This window comes from Filicampus tigris, chromosome 9, assembly GCF_054856515.1.
Source record: "Filicampus tigris isolate MCC_2025a chromosome 9, RoL_Ftig_1.0, whole genome shotgun sequence".
NCBI classification, from domain to species: Eukaryota; Metazoa; Chordata; class Actinopteri; order Syngnathiformes; family Syngnathidae; genus Filicampus; species Filicampus tigris.
The window spans coordinates 17,708,148-17,721,637 of record NC_141225.1 but is presented as its reverse complement, the minus strand read 5'-3'; the positions used below and the strand labels follow the sequence as shown (position 1 = coordinate 17,721,637).

Here is a 13,490-nt window from a genome sequence, read left to right as displayed (position 1 = left end):
GTACAGAGCATTCAGAGAGAGAATCTCCAGTCTCCATTAAAATATTTTAAAAAAATGAAATAATTAAATGAATTGTTTGTTAATTTTTCCAATATCTGGCCAGGGAAATGTTTGCCATCCTACTCCTTGACAGTACTTAAGCTGTTTCCATGGGCCAAAATATTATAACAAGGAATTTACCCTTATTGTTGATTTGGGAGAAATTAACATATTCAGGCCCATTCTATAATTACATGCATTCATCTATTTTCATTACCGATGATCTTATTCAGGGCCGAGCCCATCTGACTTCAGGCAAAAGGAAGCCTACATGCTGCAGTGGTTGCCCGTCAATCACACATAGAGACAGAAAAGCATTCACACTCACATTCACTCGGGCACTGAATGGAAACTGAAGCCACGCTGCTTGCATGGAAGTCAAACGAGTGACCACTCCATAATTCATTTGGGCAAATGCTTTTTTCCTCCAGTTTTGACCTCAGCAGTGAGCCGCTTGCCACCCAACTGCACCCCGGGGGGTCTCCAGTTTCATCCCTCACTCATCAATACGCCCTCAGCATAAACACCCAAAATCGGCCAAAGCCAATTTCCTGCGACCACACGCCTTTTCATGTAAAACAATCTCTATCAATCGCCACATTATCGCTTTCCTCTTGTTACTCTCGCTCCCACTGTATATGTCGTTTTGTGAGAGGCACAAACAGTTAGCACACCACAAATTAGTCGACACAATCACTTTGTGCGTGTTTTGTATCAGGAGCGCTGTGTCAGTGCACAGTGTGGCAGAAGCTAACTTGTAAGGACAAATTCATCCAAAACTTTGCAATTATCACTGACTAACTGTGACTAATATTCTTGCTGAATAGTGCATCATGGAGCCGAATGTACGCCGTGATTGTATTTGGGCGTGATAAATGATTCACAATAGAGTAGTCTCTTCATCTTTCCACAATTAGCCCTACAATACTCATAACTGGTTCATTTGCTACGATAATGCTTGATATAAACCTTTGAGCTTTGAAGAAAAAAAAAGAAAAAAAATACTAGATGCATTTTTTTATTATGTGAACATGTACTGTTCCAAATTTGGATTGCCCGGCTTTAGTGGAGGTCTTCTTCACTCTTCTGTTGACTATTCTCAGCTGCGATTTGATGTCTTCTGTCAGAACTCTCTGCACTGTTAATTCTTTTTCGTATGCACCAGCTTGTTGCTAATGCTTTCTGTCTGCACTCGTCCCCTGGCCAGACCTTTATTTTTAGATTCACTTTCTTCACTATTTTGGAAACAATGCTAATGGGAGCCGAGCAAGCTGAAGCCAAGTTGTGGACCGTACAAAACCAAAACAAAACAATGAGCTGATGTCAGTGTTTGATGTGTTTGATGTGTTTGCTGAATATTCGGATAAATCAAGTGCCGCAACTTGAATATTTGGAGCTGTCACAGCTGTCGTCTTGCATTTCGCCTTAGAAAATAAATATGCAGATTCACATCAGCGGCGAGCGCTGCTCGACCGCTTTCAGCTCCAGTTATCTGAACTTCAAGATGATGGATGAAATATAAACCCCGCTCTCTTGTTTAGGGTTAACGCAGGTGGAAACGGGCTTTGACTTACTTGGCGGGCATGTGCTTAGGGTAAAACAAAGACACTACTTCCAATAAGTGTTACTGAACACATTCTGCATAAATTCTTTCAAATGTAATCAAACATCGATGTCAGCTCTGTATGCAAGAAAATGAGTCAAAGATTGAAACTTTGTGCAAACTGTGCGTGATCTTGAGAAGTTTACTAAAAGGTCATCGAGATGTGGTTAAAATGTCTGCCACACAGTCAAAGGTTCTGGGTTTGAATCTCAGCTCAGGCCTTCTATGCGGAGTTTACATGTTCTCTCCATGCTTGCGTAAGTTTTCCCTGGGTGCTTCCTACTTCATCCCATAAACGTGCGTGTTAGGTAAATTGAAAACTTCATTAAACAGGTGTGAATCTGAGTATGAGGTTGTCCGTGTACAGCAGAGCAGGAGTGGGGTCGTAGGCCCAATACTCCCTCAAGGACTTTTTTTGCCCTCGGTTTTTCCAATTCATTCAAGTTGTGTGCGTGTGTGCTTGTTATGCCTTCGCCCGCTCAGTTTCAACTGTATCTGGTTTCAAAGTGCAGCTCACAGTCGCGGTAAAACGTAGAAAGAATGAAAGGATTGTAAAATTATTGTTCAAATCCTTTTTTTTTTTTTTTTTTTTATGGCCATATGTCTTGTATGGATGTTGTTTAGCGAGAATCCTGAAAGATTTCCAAATTGGCAGTCCAAAAATTGTTTGTATGAGGTGCTCCTGTTAAGCAAGAGAATTTTGGGAGGACGTTATCTGACACACATCAATGTTTTCATTCTTTACCCGCATAGCAGACTGAGCCCGAGCTCCCACTCGCTCCATATTTATCCTCCTTTTTGTTTGCTCGGTGTTTCATTGGCCGCCAAATGTCGTCTTTCCCTCCTTTCCACTAAGAAATTGACATTTGATGGTTTGGCAGAAAGCAAGCCTGGGTGATAGAAATTGAAAGCAGCAAGCAAAAGACCACATTGGTCTCTGGCGTTATCAGAAGGAACGGAAATGGAACTGGTGCTGTCCCGTTGTGTCTTTGCTGGCAAATGCACTGAAGGAACATGCAGGGGGTGCGAAGACACGGCGAGATGAATACAATCGGAGCACCGGAATGAGACTTTGTCCAGGATAACGTTGACAAAGGATGGGAAAGGGAAGAAAGGAAATGAAGAATGGTTCTTCCAGTAGAGCTGAATGGAATTATTTACGTGAGCGTGTTTGTGGGTCTTATTTTCGGATAAATGGGCCGAGTGTTGTGTGAAGCGGGAGCAGGCTTCCTGTGCCAGCTGACAAACAACAGCGCCCTGAAACACTCCCAGCTCAAGCGAATACGATTAACTCAGCCTCTGTGCGTGCGCGTTTATGTGTGTTGGTCTTTTACCAAACTATTTGCACGTGGGAAAGGAGCTTTTTGGTTATTACCGTTCTGCTGTTTTGAAGCTTGAACGGACGTGAACACACATCGTCAGTTGCAGTGTGATATCGGTTAACTGGGATCATCGGTCACCGACTTGGAATCTCATTCTCGGGTACTCGGTGGGTCCTGATTGGTCAAGCGCGTGCGGATTACAGCACAATTGGATATGTTGTCATGTGTGCACCACTAGAGAACAATTGTATTTTAAGGGGGTGCGGTGGTGTAATGCAAACACAATGTGCACACTGATATGGTCAATACACATTAGCAGTCCCTGAGTGGTGGCTGCTTGCGCTGTTCCCAAGGCAACTGGACCCTCCTGGACCAGCCCAGCTGAAGGGGAAATGTGGGATCAAGGCTACATTAGCATTCATAGCATTGGCTTATGTGTCAGTGTGCTCAAAGTAATGATTATTAAGTCTATCGGAAAAAAAAATATCCTCTTTCCAAAGATAATGATATAACTCACGTTAATAAATGTTTTGGCTCTATATTTAACATGAAAATTTTAGTATGTTGAGTAAAATTGAGCTAGTGTTTTTAGCAGCAGCTCTTAACCGCGTGGGTATGTTTTGCCCTTCATTTTTTTATAATCTAATTCTTTTTTTGAGGTGCACCAATTACTTGTGGTTTTCTGCTATTTGACTTTGAACAGAATAATTACATTTAGATTATTTTCTGCGGGTTGTTTTTAAAAAAATCAAACCAGCATTCTGAAATGGATTATTTGACTATACATTTCTCCTACTCATGCTGTTACGATCCTTAGTGAGCAAAATTTCAACATGCTCGCTTGGGTGCACTGGTATCATCATAAGACACAGGGGCTTTAACAGGTATGTTGCAATGGGCAGTCAGACCCTAAAAGTTTCCACGTCGGTGAAGAAAATGCACACAATTCGATTTTAACTGGAAAAGTCACTCATACGATACACGTCCGAGGCTGGTTCATCGCATGCTTTGACCTCCCAACTCTGTGAATGGCAATCTGGATGAAAAAGAAACTGTAGAATATGTTCAATAAAGTTACTGAATATGTACTCTACACCCCCGTTTGGACTCTTTGACTTTCACTGCTGTCAAGGTTTAAAGAGGCACAATTAGTGCGAGTGGCTGTGTTTGTTTGTTTTGCCTTTTTCAGACTACTCCTAATTAGCAACGATTGGGTTTGATAATTAGTCTAATAAGGGAATTCCCTCGGAGCTTGTGTGTAATGAGTTTCTGACTCCGTGTGTAGGAGCGTGTGCGCGTGTGTTCAGACTTGAGGCTATGTCATCCGTTATCTGCGAAAAATGAGATGATTTGCACTATGACGACGAATCCACAATCTACTTGAAATGTTTTTTGTTTTGACAACCTTGATCTCATCCAGACCTTTAATTGCGAGGTTTCGGGCTATTTCATGGTGCTAAATGTCCTTTGGAGAGACCGTGTGTGCGTGAGACATTGGCTGTCCCAATCAATGGTATGGATCCTGTCCTTTGTCACTGCAGTGGAGGCTTGTGTGAGTTTGTGAAATGAGTATAAATAGCTGCCCCATTCTTTTTCCGGCAGACGCACTGACTTTGATCAGTGTGTGTTTGTTTCCCTTTGTGTGTGCGTGTTTGTGTCAGTCAGACATGTTTGTCTTTGCCCGTGTATGTAGAGCTTGTTGAGATGATCTTGACTTGTGTTTGCGCAACATCCCAACTACTGACAGTGCAGGGCCTTCTTGGATGAAAATGACTGACAGTGCACAAATAACATTTTGGCACATTCATCCTAAACAACACTTTTACGAGATATCTTGTGTCTAACTTGAATGACTCCAGCAGAGAGTCATTGTGAAGTTGCAGAGTAATGCAGAGATGTTGTCTTTCAAATGACAATGGGAACTAATTATCCCAACGCGCTAACCGCTGACGAGTGCAAAATGTGACGATGCGGCATAAAGCCTGACTGCCAATGTTTTAAAGTGACCGCAATCACTCATACTATTTGATAAATAAAGGACGATATTACCGTCCGTTTATTGGCCCTTTAAAAATGTTGCTTGTATGTGAGAAAACAGTATAGCCTAAAGACCCACAATTCGGTCAGCAGTCATCAATAAACATCAGTGAGCCTATTAGCATGCCCATGGCGTAACTCCGCCTCCATGATTCTGAATGAATCTTTAGCTAAAACTAGACTGATCTTGAAATACTTCCTCTTTTCACTCTTCTCCTTTTGAATTTACACAGCGCAAAACAGTAATATGCTGCCATCTAGTGGCCGACAGTAGAATTACATCAAAAATAAACTGCAAGCAGAACAAAATTGAGTTATAAACCCCCCCCCCCCCCAAAAAAAAATCCACGTAATTGCAGGCCGCGAACCCGGACCCCACAATGGAGAGGGGTATACTGTATACTAGAGGTGTCAGAATTAATCGATTAATCGACAACTAATCTATTACCAAATTAATCGACAACTAATTTTAATAAACGAGTAATCATTTAGAGGCATGATTTAACTTAATATTGTCCAATTCCTTTTGATTTCAGCCTGTCAACAATAATTATTCTCTGATTTCTGTCATCCTTCATGAAAGAATGATTTATATTTTGTGCTTTATCAAGAGAGGATATTTGGAGACATTTGCTCTATTAACCTTGGTGTCAAGGTTATCTGAAGGTGGTCCTGTGTAATGTATTTACCGATATACGGAATTTGATCATTCGTTACCCTCAGTCACGTCTGAAGAATTCGAGAGATGAGGAGGGGCCGTTAGTAGTGGGTGTGGCTCATATTTGAAACAGCCATGTGCTATTAGTGCGTCACGCTTTTATGCTCTCCGGGTACACTTTATTTGTTGCTGCATGTGTCCGTGTGATGCGGCAACTCTCGCCGCGGCATTGGACGGTGCAGTCGTATCTTTAGTAGCGTCATCGCTGATGTTTGTGTGTGTCTTTGTTGCAACATGCCATTGGGGGGGGGGGGGGGTCTGCGGTTTGGTTCCAGTCAGAGAGCGAGTTAATTTGCATCCCTTCAGGATTGATCCTGGGTTTAGCATGCGGAGTGGTGGACACAGTGCTCCAATAGTGTTGGCTCATCATGTTCTCTGCATCCTAAAGTGATTACCTCCCCACATAAAAGGAGCAATATGACCACACGACTGTGCGACAGATCTTATGTTTATGTCCACTGTTGATGTCTGAGAGTGTTTTGCTTGGCAGGAAGTGAACATACGCGCACATAAATTGAACTCGCGCTGCTCTATTCCGATACAAATTAGTTCAAGTGGTCCCTTTTAGGCAAATAGCAACGCTGCTGTATCGCCGTATTGCAGCTGTCTAGCCCATTCTGCCTGCAAAGAAAAACATATCCATAATTATCCAGTTATCCACATTTTAGTGAATTTGGCCTCGTTCTGCCAGCAAGTTTGCACTGTTTCAGACTCATCAAATCAAAGTTTATCCCACACCTAGGATATCAGACTAGAGCAATGAATTACAGCGAAACTACCTGTCAGAAGTGGAAATTTTAAGTCTGTGATTTACAGATGGTGCCTTAAGAACTTATGAGAATGTCTGATCTTCTCTTAAAGACTGGCCAAGTCTTTTTTTATGCCTTCTCATGTACGCTCGGCAGCTGCAACAGGTACCTCTGCGCAATCTGATGATGAAGTTGCTCTCTTCTCCCTGCGACAATCACATGAACGTTTTCACTTAGCATGTTTTGATTCTGGTGTTGTCTACGTCTTCATACGCACGCTGTCAGGAATTTACCCCTTGAGCCTTATGACGCGATCCTGAAACCTGGAAGGTATTTCTGTAAAAGGCAGAATAACAACACGTGTGGATATAAACATAGCAAAACAATCAACGCAGACGATGAACAAAAACAAAAGGAATGAGGCAAATGCACTCTTGTGTTTAGAGAACTAGTTTGTCTGGCCCATGTTTGTGATTCCTGCCTGCTTTGAAAAATGTTTCTTCTCAATCGCCCCGATAAACAGCGAAGGCGTTCTTGCCATGTCAGCTATTTGTGATCATGTTTAAATGAATTACTTTTGTGCACGCCAGAGCTCATGTCCAGTCCACGAATAATATTTGATGAACGTGCTCCATTGAAACAGCACAGCCAGCATTTCTACATCACAACCATTTCAAGCAAATCTCAACATTTCAGTCACTCAACGCACGTTGTCTGTCATCTCTTAGGATACGTCCTCAGATGGCCAAAGAGAAGATTGAAGGTTGCCACGTGTGTACTTTGGTCACACCCGGAGAGCCGCAAGTCCTCCTGGGGAAAGACAAGGCCTTCACCTACGACTTTGTTTTCGACATCGAGTCAGAGCAGCAGAGCATCTACCAAGCATGTGTGCACAAGCTGATAGAGGGCTGCTTTGAGGGCTATAACGCCACCGTGTTTGCTTATGGCCAGGTATGTTGCAGAGGGCTCAAAAAACAAAAATCATATGTGATCATGTGGCAAGTGCAAGGTGTGAACTGTCTGCTGATGCATGTCATTGAGTGATCCCCAATCACTTTAGTCAGGAACAAAACATTTTGTGGCAGGCTTTTAACATTTACACTTGTCAAATGATCTTTTTTTTTTAACAGTTCCCCTCTTTAATGTTTAATATCATCAAAAAATGTGAATATTCGACAAAGATAACCCGTTTCCATAGACTTTTTCGTGTCTTTTTTCTGATGGCTCACATCCTTTGCGCAGGACGTTGTGTATACTATACTCAGCATGTCCTGTACTGTATTTAGGGCCCAGGGGCGGAGCCAGATTGACAGACAGTGCATATAAACAATATTTAGTGTAGTTCACAGTAAGTGTGATTACTATGGATGTAACGATTCACTCAAGCCCCGATTCGATTCCATTTTCGATTTTCAGTTCCCGATTTTCGATTCGATTCGATTTTTAAAAAAATTGCTAGCATGCTTGTTGTCTCTGTGCACTAGTGAGGTTTTTCAGCCATCCACACATGCAATACGCAATGATGTTTGGCGCAAAAGCATAATTTGATCTACACATTCAAAATGTGCTATGCATCTGGATTGAAAAAAACGTTTCAAGACATTATTTTCTAGAAGTTTACCGACTCGATTTTTCGATCAATTGAACCGATGAATCGATTAATCGGGGCGAATCAATTTAAAATCGTTTTGCGATTAATCGTTACATCCCTAGTGATTACCTGTCAATGTATTATGTATATTAAAATTCTGGCTATTTTCTAATGTAAGACTGTAGGTTCCAATGTATTTGGACGCTAAATATCAGTTTGGCTGTGTTTCATTCAGACGGGCTCTGGGAAGACCTACACCATGGGGACCGGTTTCGATGTGAGTCCGGCCCTACCGGAGCAGGGCATCATCCCGCGAGCTGTTCACCAGCTCTTTGAAGGGATCCAGAGCAGGAAGGAGCAAGCCAAAGAAGCCGGCATCCAGCCCCCCGAATTTAAAGTCAGCGCCCAGTTTCTTGAGGTACGTGATGCGGGAGGAATTGGATGGGCCTGTGTGTGCGTGGGGGTGCGCGGGGGTGTGTGCTGGGATGGCTACTGGCCTTATTAACTCTAACCAGATGGGACAAAAAGGGGAAACAAGAGAATCAGGCCCCCTTCCACAAACAGGAAGTGACAAGCTGATGACAGATGGGCAGGAGTGTCTTCTGCGCTTTGTCCCAATGAATGTTGGCCATTACGACTGACATTAGTCTTCATCACTGTGGGCTGCAAAATGGATAAGAGCAAGGGATGAGTGGGGAAAGAGGCAAGCATGTCTGCAAGCAATGAGATAAAAAGCCAGCTAAGGTTTCTGCTGGATGTTTTTGCTTCCTCTGAATGTCATTGGAAGTGCGGGTGGATGATTTGATTATGCTTAAAAATAATGGTATTACTCTACTCAATAATATGGGTTGGTTGTTGATAATGTCTGTTTTTGCTGTTGCTCTCCGTTGTTGGTGTCTGGTGGGGTCAAAAGGTTATCACTGTAGATGTAAAACACGTGTGTGTGTCTGTGTGTGTGTGTGTGTGTGTGTGTGTGCGTTTGGTAGTAGGTGGGAAAAGCTGAACTTTGAGCTTACTTCTGTGACCCTTGGCCTCATTGGCCTCAGTCATCACTCATATGATCCATTAGGCAAATGGGCTGTTTAAATGTGTTTCCGTTTATTTTGTTAAAGAATCAGCAAACCTAATGAGATATTAGTCAACTTAAAAAAAAAAAACAACCAAAGAAACAACATAATTTCTATATCACCAAATACAGTGAATATACCGGTAGCATGTTTTTTCTACTCCAGGGAGATAGCTTTCTTTAAATACGTATAGAAAAATATGGGACCTTATGGTAAATAATTCCTGTCGAGAAATATGGGCGTCATCATTTGAAATGCTTCTCAATTAAATCTCACGCTCAAAGTCTTCACATTCACATATACGAGTCCACTGTAAGTAAATAAATTGATAATTCTTGGTGAGAAAAATGTCAAAGCAGTCAGTACATGAAAACGGTGTTATTGATGTACTAAATTCACTAGCTTAGGAATCCTCAAACTTTATACAGTAAATACTGGCATATCTAAACGTATTTATTTTTTAATGATTGTTTTTCTAAACAGTTGGAACATGGATAGCACCTCTTCTCGGGTGTTTACTTTGTACTGTGTTTTTGGGTGTGTTTGTGAAAATAGAATGCAATGTCACTTTTTCTCTCTTTTTCTCTTTCTCTCTCTTCGTTTTAGCTTTACAATGAAGAGATCCTGGACTTGTTCGACGGTGCGAGGGATCCAGAGAGTCGCAGCCGGAAGTCCAACATAAAAATCCACGAGGATGCTAGTGGAAGCATCTACACTACCGGGGTCACTTCCAGACTTGTTCAGTCAGAGGAGGAGGTCAGTGCATGTCTTTTGACTACATTTTCACCTATGTGCACCTGCAAGAACTGTGTCAAATAATTCTGCCTTTGGAATGAAATTATTTTTTTTATTGATGCTGTCAGAGAGTCATTCATTTGAATAAATTATTATTGTTGCAGTTTGCAGTGTAGAGTGTACATTCCATCATACTGACAGTTGTGTTGCTCAAATTCCTGTTAGCTGGATTAGCTGTGCGAGAGGAGAAACATATTCAAATCAGCACATTATTATGCATGCAGGTAAATGAATATCTCTCACAGTGTCAATCAAAACAGTATTTTGCAAAGGTAGAAGTTTTGTCGGCTCTTGTTTTGGATGTTGTTCGATTGGCACAAGTTCTAAACGTTCTGAGGTTGCGGTTAGTTTTTAGCATGTAGTGAGCTCCTATTGCAGGGGACGGTCAGAGATCCCCAAAAGCCCGCAAAAGTCAACAACTGTCTGCTGGTCTGCTGTCAAAAACGACAATGAGGTCGGGCTTAACAAAGGAGACTCTGCCCCTGCACGCTGCCTTTCAGCTTCACTGATTTTGATTGATTTGGTGGTGAATGATTTTTTTTTTTTTTTTTGCCTTTAGCAGCTGTTTTTTTTTCCATTGACAGGTTTCTAGCATGAATGCATTTGCAAAAAAGAAGCAGTGAGGGGACGTTTTATCAATAGCGAAGAATGGGAGATGAATTAAGGTTAATTATCAAACTCGAAAGTCACGTGACAAAGTGAATGATCGTCATTTGGATCAGCAGCAAAATCTTTACGCGTGCTGTGCAGAGGAAGCTATGAAGTCAAACATCCCCGAATCCTTGACATTTTGGAGTTCAAAATGCTGTTATAGACGATGTCATTGAGAATTTGCCGAAATTCTCATCAGACATCAGTTCAGCGAACATCAAAAGATTGTTTAGCTTTTTGTTTGGCATATTATGTGACCACTTTCGTGACACTTATTCCAAAAGCTACTGATATTATTAACAATGTTAATGTGAGACGGACAGCTATTTGAAAGTTGCTTGCGCCTATATTAAGTAATCAAAATTTTTAAAAATATTTTTACCCCTTACATGCATTAATTATGATTTAATGTTATTTAAAATATAAGTGTTTTTTTTTGATTAATTAATATAGGCCAAAGCAACTTTTAAATAGCTGTCCACTCTAGTGACCACTTTGCATGAAAGGGTTGATCTGCCAATGCTGTAAACGGACAAAATGAAGTGGGTAGAGTTTGATTATAGAAGATTAGATAAGGCTGCTTTTTGTGATGGTTTGTAAGCGCACGCGCTGTTTGATGGAAGCAGACAATGAAACAATCTTGAACCGCCGATGACTTGGTACAGCCTTGCGCATTGTATTCCCAACCGCGGGAGACACTTGTGAGACAAGTGAGGCAGATGGATGCTCCTATGGGAGAGAACATGTCAAGAACTGCGCATTTGTGTGTATTGTGTTCTGCATGTCAAATTCGAAACAGCTGAAATTTCCCCGCATGTGCACGGGAATTGTTCTTGTGTGGAGGCAACGGTTTGTAGTGAGGACAAATTGCACTAGGTTGTCTTGTCTTCATTTCAAATTAAAAGTAGGAGCTGTGTCATATTTTCTGTGTGTGTGTGTGTGTGTGTGCGTGCGCGCAGCTGCTGCAGTGTCTGAAACTGGGCGCGCTGTCCCGCACCACTGCCAGCACGCAGATGAACGCTCAAAGCTCACGCTCGCACGCCATCTTCACCATCCACCTCTGTCAGATGAGAGTCTGCCAACAACCGTTACAATTGGTGAGCCCCGCGGCGGGACGACGGGATCGGGGGGAAAATGAATAGAGACAAAAGACACAGCGTGCGAGGGAGAGTCATCGGGAGTCTTATCAGAATTTCATCATAATCTGCTTTTACGCACAAATCTCTCGGTGGGCACGGGAAGGAGGATTAGGATTAATGAGAGGATAGAAAAGGCAGGTAAGGGTAGAAAAGTAGAAATATGGTTAAAATCGGGTTCCTCTATTTTGTGACTTTAAAATGAAATTCAATGCACTTCCATAGCACTGCACTTAAAAACTTTGCACAGTGTTTATCAAATGTTGCCCGTCTCTATGATATTACAAAACCCACCCGTTTGTTTATAGCATAATCCCACCGATGACAAAGGCGTTTGTGCCATCATATCTTATTCCCATGAACCGTTTTGCTACTTTGGAACACAGTCTGCTTTATTTGTTTTCTTGTCCAACCGCCTTGCTAGCCAAATGGAGACGGGGAGACTGAGGAATTAAACGGTGTGGACTCCGCTGCCATCGAGCAGCCCGAATATGAAGCGCTGATGGCCAAGTTCCACTTTGTGGACCTGGCCGGTTCTGAGAGGCTCAAACGAACTGGAGCCACTGGAGAGCGAGCCCGTGAGGGAATCTCCATTAACTGTGGACTGGTGAGGCAGAAACACACTCTGAGTGTGCGTTTGCGTGTGTGCGTGTGTGTGTGTGTGTGTGTGTGTGTGTGTGTGTGTCCGTCCGCTTTCACTGACTCTAAACATTGTTTTGTTCTTTTGATGTTGGCTTGTTATAGCGTGTGTTTATTGTGTGTATGTGTGTGTGTTGTAGTTGGCCCTGGGAAATGTCATTAGTGCTTTAGGAGACCAGACCAAGAAAGGGGGACACGTCCCTTACAGAGACTCCAAACTCACTCGCTTGCTTCAGGACTCACTAGGAGGCAACAGGTACATGACATTCACCGCAATGTTGTTATTTTTAGGCCGAAGCTAAGACTTCACTCAAAAGTCAAGAGTAAACATGCAGTGGACCGCAAACTAGTTGAGAGTCATTTTAAACCCTCGTACTTGACAATGAACAAAAAATGTATTGTACTCCGATATGTATCGCAGCCTTGCATTTAAAAGCATCCCCGTGATATCAAAATGTGGAATGATTCTCTCCAGTCGCACCGTGATGATCGCCTGTGTCAGTCCCTCCGACCGTGACTTCATGGAGACGCTGAACACCCTCAAGTATGCCAACCGAGCCCGCAACATCAAGAACAAGGTGGTGGTGAACCAAGACAAGACCAGCCAGCAGATCAGCGCCCTGCGTGCCGAGATAGCCCGCCTGCAGATGGAGCTGATGGAGTACAAGGCGGTGCGTGGCGGCGGGACTAATAGTGGGGGTACAACCGGAAACGGTGGCACATCATACACATTTTTGACGATAGATGGGGCTGAGATGAGGAAATTGTTCCATATAAAAAGGGAATTATTGCACATAGTTCTCCATTTAACTGATGCAATTGTGTGGTAAGAGCAGGCAGGCTGGATACAATCCATCAGAAGTGGATACAATTTCGACAAGTTAGTACAACAGTGAACAACCACTACCTAGCATCGTAATAGCTAAAAGGAGCTATAATATAATATATTGTGTACTGTGTAATATAATATGTTAGAATGCAATGTAGTGCAGTGCAGTGTATAGGTGAAGATGATAAAATAATTATTTAAAGTGTAAATGGAACAAAACCCAAACATATTTTTTCCAAGAATATGTTCTATCCAGGCGGCACGGTGGTCGACTGGTTAGCACGTCCGCCTCACAGTTCAGAGGTCGTGGGTTC

The 13,490-nt window shown here is 42.4% G+C and overlaps 1 protein-coding gene across 4 annotated transcripts in view; it reads left to right on the top strand.

The window, feature by feature from the left end:
• The window catches only part of kif21b (kinesin family member 21B), a 63,208-nt gene that overhangs the window by 14,671 nt on the left and 35,047 nt on the right, over positions 1 to 13,490 (top strand). For all 4 annotated transcript variants that reach the window (XM_086040782.1, XM_086040784.1, XM_086040785.1 and 1 more), the window contains exons 2-8: positions 7,197 to 7,419; positions 8,295 to 8,477; positions 9,733 to 9,882; positions 11,532 to 11,669; positions 12,133 to 12,315; positions 12,488 to 12,603; positions 12,823 to 13,018. In XM_086040782.1, the coding sequence (XP_085896908.1) occupies positions 7,197 to 7,419; positions 8,295 to 8,477; positions 9,733 to 9,882; positions 11,532 to 11,669; positions 12,133 to 12,315; positions 12,488 to 12,603; positions 12,823 to 13,018 (1,189 nt within the window). The remainder of the gene's footprint in view (positions 1 to 7,196; positions 7,420 to 8,294; positions 8,478 to 9,732; positions 9,883 to 11,531; positions 11,670 to 12,132; positions 12,316 to 12,487; positions 12,604 to 12,822; positions 13,019 to 13,490) is intronic.